This window comes from Glycine soja, chromosome 18 (assembly GCF_004193775.1).
Source record: "Glycine soja cultivar W05 chromosome 18, ASM419377v2, whole genome shotgun sequence".
NCBI classification, from domain to species: Eukaryota; Viridiplantae; Streptophyta; class Magnoliopsida; order Fabales; family Fabaceae; genus Glycine; species Glycine soja.
The window spans coordinates 38,449,916-38,456,112 of record NC_041019.1 but is presented as its reverse complement, the minus strand read 5'-3'; the positions used below and the strand labels follow the sequence as shown (position 1 = coordinate 38,456,112).

The 6,197-nt window shown below is 43.6% G+C and overlaps 1 protein-coding gene across 1 annotated transcript; it reads right to left on the bottom strand.

The window, feature by feature from the left end:
• Positions 1–3,642: 3,642 nt before the first annotated feature.
• Positions 3,643–4,698, bottom strand: LOC114397226. The gene is made up of 2 exons (XM_028359320.1): positions 4,185–4,698; positions 3,643–3,746 (listed from the first exon to the last, which is right to left on the bottom strand). Exons 1-2 carry the CDS (start codon positions 4,696–4,698, stop codon positions 3,643–3,645), a joined length of 618 nt encoding a protein of 205 aa, XP_028215121.1.
• Positions 4,699–6,197: the final 1,499 nt, after the last annotated feature.

Here is a 6,197-nt window from a genome sequence, read left to right as displayed (position 1 = left end):
CTGTTCTTGGCCATTGACTTAGGGTTAAGAAATTTCTAGGTATCTAAGAAAAAGAAAGGTTAGGGTGCGGAGAGGTTTCTAAGAGAGAATGCGAAGGGATTGTAGAAGGTTTGAGCGTGAAAAAATGTAATGGTGGGTGATGGTGACAATTAAGTGTTTAGGGTGAGGAGAGGGAAAAAGATCGTGGGGGGAAGTTGAAAAGATATGGGCCTTTTCAAAATAGTTCAGCCATTGTTTGGTCCAAAGAACTTGTTTTCCTTTTTTATTTTCCTTTGCTCTTTTCTATCATTAATTGATTGATTTTTTTCTCTTCTTTTTTTTTTCTTCTTTTTTCTTTCTTTCTTTGTGGTTTTTGTTCTTTATATGCGTTTTTTTTTTCTTTTTGTTTTGATGAACATCACTAACCAAAAGATGATATAAATCCCCCTTGGAAGATACGCCTTCTTTCTCATCCTAGGGTAAGGTTGGAAACTTCTATCCTAGGTTAGGGTTCTGGCAAAAATCAATGCTTGGCTCAAAAGGCTTGCAAATGGCAGAAAATAATGTATATTGGGATAGTTGTTTGGCCAATGGCTTAGAAAGAAAGGAATGCCCAGATCATCCCCATGAATCACATATCATGATAACTAGAAATTCATGCAAAATCAATCGCAAAACATACCCATGCGGACACTCAACATAAAAGATTGTTGTTACTGTTACTGGTCCTGCCCCGGCTGTTGTGCCTGCCTTGGCATGCAGTACTTCTCAATGAAAGACCTATTAATGGGAGGTCCGATGAGCTTTGGGGGCATAATCGACACCCCATAGAACTGGCATAGACCTGTGATCAGAGCTGAAAATCTCAGTGCTCTGTTGGACTTTTCTGGGTCCACTGGGTGTCTTGGAGGTGTGATACCTACAAATTGGTAAATGGCATCTAAGATAAGTTAGGCTACATGAACACTGATATGGGTTTGGATAGCATAGACCAGCTGGCATTTAGGCAATGGGAGATCAAAATTATGGTCGCTGGGAAGGATGTTGCTGAGGAGAAGCGTCATCCAGACCTGTGTCAAAGTTGTCATGCTAGTGCGCATGATTCGCACCTGCCTTCCTGTCACGCTTCGTGCAAAGTCTTGTCCCAGGGAGCATAGTAGCTGGCCAATAGCCTCCTCATCAAATCCTGAGACCTATCTTCTTTTCTCGCTGTACTCACATTGCTGCCCCTCCTCTTTGACCAACGGATGCCCAAGGAACTGCTTGATAGCATCTTCATCATAGGGGATCCATTGGCCCTGCACCCAGGAGCGCTTATCCATGACTCCTTCTTAGTGGGCCAGGCATCTGCATAGAATTCCATGACTATCTCAGGGTTGTACTTAGCCATGGGCTCTGTCAGCTAGGTCCATTGCCACTTGGCAACCTCCGCCTGGAATTCTGTGTACTCCCCTTCTCTTAGTTGGACCCGTCTCTCTTTGAGGAAAGACAAACCCTTGATCGCTTCAAAGCAGCGCTGATGTTCCTTGCTTCAAAAATGATGTCCATCAAATTCAATCTCCGCTTATGGGGCTACAATGGATCCCTCCCCTGCGGTGGTCTTCTAGCCTTTTTAGTAAGAAGCTTCTTTGGAGCCATTTGCTTGAGTGGGATGAATGGAAAGCAAGAATAATTGAGACAAATGCACAACAAAAGCTTGAAGTTGGTGCAAAAATGGTGGTTCTCGTAGGTCTTAGGGAGCCTTTGGTGAGTTTGGAAGAAAATGGGGGAAGATGGGGTGAAATTTGGCTTCACCCCTCCCCCTTTATTTTTTTCGTCAGACCATGCTCGCCCAGGCGAGTTGAAATTTTTTTTTGCAAAGTTTTTGTTATATATATTCTCCTTTTAAACCTCATTAATTATGTATGAAATAATTCAAGAAAAATGAATAAGTATGAAACATGAAATTAAAGAGCAAAGTTAGAGATACTAAGTTGCCTCCTAGGAACGTTTTTTTAACGTCTTTAGTCGGACGCTAGGTGGTGATCGATCTGATCCTGGGCCTAGCACCTGTTAGTATCTGCCCTAATGCTTTGACAAGATACTTGTGTCACCTTTCCACTTGCCCCTAGGCTTACCCAAGTTGGTGTGGTACTGACCATCACCCAAAATGACTATTTATTCATTTCCAATTTGTAGGATCCCTTGATGATAAGATGCAGATGCATGCATGTTTATGATCGAACGTTAAATGTAATAATTAAACAGGTGTTGTCGTGTTCAATTTTACTTAACGCTTACAAAACCCCTGCTGAACGTGCCTAATGGCTCCGGAATGAGTGAGCAAGAACGAGAGCATATGTTCTTAAAGATAATAAAATGTAAAGGACACAACACTGGAGGGAGAGATGCGAATCATTAATCCGTATTTATTAATGTTGCGATTTATGGTTTACAAAAAATTTAAGACTCAGAGATCCAAATGAGTCCTTGAGGAGGCCCAAAAATTGAGTCTTTGAATTGCCCTAAGCATCACGCGTAATATTGCTTGACGATGTCGGAATTCATAGGCGAAGGCAGCTCTTCGTCATCCATGTTCATAAGCAATAACACTCATCTCGAGAAAGCCTTCTTCACAACAAATGACCCTTCATAGTTCGGGGCCCATTTCCCTCTATGATCCTTTTGAACCTGCGACACTTTATTTAGAACAAGGTCCCCCTTGCTAAACTTACGCGAGCGCACCCTCTTGTCGAAATCATTTTTAACTCTGCTTTGATATAGTCGCCCATGGCTCATGGCGGTCAATCTCTTACCTTCAATAAGATTTAATTGATCAAAGCGTGCCTGGGCCCACTCTGATTCTTCCAATCCTGACTCTGCTAGGATTCTCAAAGAAGGAACCTCCACCTCAAACGGGAGCACAACCTTCATCCCGTACCCCAAAGAGAAAGGGGTTGACCCAGTAGATGTGCACACAAAAGTTTGATAACCATGCAATGCAAATGGGAGCATCTCGTGCCAATCCTTGTATGACACAGCCATCTTTTGAATGATTTTCTTGATATTTTTATTGGCAGCCTCAACTGGCCCATTCATCTTTGGCCGATAAGGTGTTGGATTTTGAAATCCTCACATATTTCCTTCATCATCTTGTTGTTTAAATTGGCGGCATTATCGGTGATGATCTTCCTGGGCAACCCATATCTGCAGATTATCTCCTTAATGAATCTAACAACCACATTTCTAGTCACACTAGCATATGAAGCTGCTTCCACCCATTTGGTGAAGTAGTCAATGGCGACTAAAATGAAGTGATGCCCGTTTGAAGCCTTGGGTTCAATGGCCCCGATCACGTCTATGCCCCCACATTGAAAATGACCAAGGTGCTGCCAAGACGTTCAATGGTATAGGTGGAGCATTAACATTATCAGTGAAAGTTTGGCACTTATGGCATTTCCTCACATGAATGCAAAAATCGTTCTCCATAGTGAGCCAGTAATACCCCGCCCTCAGAATCTTTCAGGCCATGGCATGACCATTGGCATGCGTACCAAAGGATCCCTCATGCACCTCCACCAGCATTTGTTCAGCCTCTCTTGCATCCACACATCGGAGCAACACCATGTCATGGTTTCTCTTGTACAAGATATTTCCACTCAGGAGGAAACCGACTACCAACCTTCATAACGTCCTCTTGTCATTATCAGAGGCCTCAGGCGGGTATTCCTTGTCTTCAATGTATCGTTTGATGTCGAAGTACCAAGGCTTACCATCCTCCTCTTCTTCTATCAAAAAACAATGTGCAGGCTCACTATGACATCTAAATTCGTTGTACGGAAAATCTCCGTGCGGGCTCACTTTGAACATGGACGCTAGAGTGGCAATGGCGTCGGCCATCCGATTTTCCTCTCTAGGAATGTGATGAAAAGATATGTCATCAAAGAATTCCATTAACTTCCTGATGTAAGCCTGATAAGGCACCAATTTGTGGTCCCTGGTCTCCCATTCACCTTTCAACTAATGACTTACCAATGTCGAGTCCCCATATACCTTGAGTAACTTGACCCTAAAGATGATTGCTACTCAGATCCCCAGGGCACATGCCTCGTACTCTACTATATTTTTTGTGCAATCGAAACACAATCTAGCCGTGAAAGGTATATATTGTTTGTCCGGGGAAACCAATATTGCCCCGACCCCATGGCCTAGTGCATTAGACGCACCATCGAACCACACGATCCACTTATCCTGGTCCTCCTCCTTAAACAAGGTCATGATATCCTTCTCAGGGAATTCTGGATGCATAGGCTGATAATCATTGATGGGATATTGAGCTAGGTAATATGCCAAGGCACTCCCCTTTATTGCCTTTTGAGTGACATAGACAATATCGAATTCTGACAACAGAACCTGCCATTGAGCTATCCATCCAGTGAGAGCGGGCTTTTCGAAAATGTACTTGACAGGATCCATTTTGGACACCAACCAAGTAGTGTAATTCAGCATATACTGCCTCAGACGGTGAGTTGTCCATACCAAGGCACAACACATCCTCTCTAGCAAAGAGTAGTTCATATCGCATGCCGTGAACTTCTTGCTCAAGTAATAGACGGCCCGTTCCCTTTTTCCGAACTCATCATGTTGTCCCACCACACACCCCATTGACTCATCTAATACAGTCATGTATAGGATAAGAGGTCTTCCGGGCACCGATGGTACGAGCACAGGAGGATTCATGAGACACCATTTAATCCTTTCAAATGCCACTTGACAATCATCGTCCCATTGGATGGACTGATTCTTACGCAATAATTTGAAAAAAGGCTCGCAAGTGGAGGTCAGCTGTGATATGACTCTCGCTATGTAGTTCAACCTTCCTAGGAAACCTCGGACCTACTTCTCGGTGCGTGGCTCGGGCATTTCGAGGATCGCCTTTACCTTGTCTGGATCTACCTCTATTCCTTTCTAACTAATGACAAAGCCGAGCAATTTTCCAGATTTAACCCCAAAAGTACACTTTGCGAGATTCAGCCTTAACCTGTATTTACGCAGTCGCTCGAACATGTTCCGTAAATTGACAAGGTTTTCCTCCTCGGTCCTTGATTTAGCGATCATGTCATCCACGTAGACCTCGATTTCTTTATGCATCATGTCGTGGAATAATGCCACCATGGCTCGCTGGTACGTTGCCCTAGCGTTCTTCAGCCTAAAAGACATCACCTTGTAGCAGAAAGTTCCCCATAGGGTGATGAAGGTTGTCTTTTCCATATCCTTCAGTGCCATCTTTATCTGATTATAGCCCAAAAACCCATCCATGAAAGAAAACACGACAAAATTGGTCGTGTTGTCTACGAGAACATCGATGTGCGGTAAAGGAAAGTTATTCTTTGGACTGGCTCGGTTTAAATCCCGATAGTTCATGCACATTCCCACCTTCCCATCCTTTTTAGGGACCGGCACGATGTTGGCGACCCATTCCCGGTACCGAGCAACGACCAAGAAACCAGCATCGAATTGCTTCTTCACTTCCTTATTTATTTTCAGGGACATCTCGGGCTTCATTCTCCTCAGTTTTTGCTTTACCGGGGAACACTCGGGATTCAGAGGTAGTTTGTGCTGCACGATATCCGAGCTCAAACCAGGCATATCCTGATAGGACTAAGCAAAGATGTCTTGGTAGTCTCGCAACAGAGTCACCAACTCATCTTGAATGTCTGCGGACATGAAAGTGCCGACCTTGACCTCTTTTCTTTCTCTGCCAACGCCTAAGTTCACAAATTTTGTTTCCTCTTGGTGTGGCTTCACTGCCCTTTCTTCTTGCTCCACCATTCTTCTTAAGTTCGGGGGAAGTCCCCAATCTTCATTCTCTTCCCCTTCCGTTTGACATATCAGCCACTCAAAGTCGACGTCCGGGTCCTTGGTATTGTTACTCTTACAGGACTCAACATTGGATCTGCGGCAAATCATTTAATCACAACAAAAATAAATATGTAGAAGAATTAAAATAGATGAAAGGGAGAGAGGGAACACATCAAATGAAAAGGGTTGTGTATTTATAATTGTGGGAACATTAGAGAAAGAGGTATGCCTAACAAAAGAAGCAGACCCTAAAGCCTAGGCCCAACAATAGGGTTGGAACTATTGGATTACATTGAATTTGTCACAAAAATCTCAGGTCATTCGACGATTTGCCAATTCCCCAATTCAAAGTCTGGAGGACATGGCTGAACCCAATT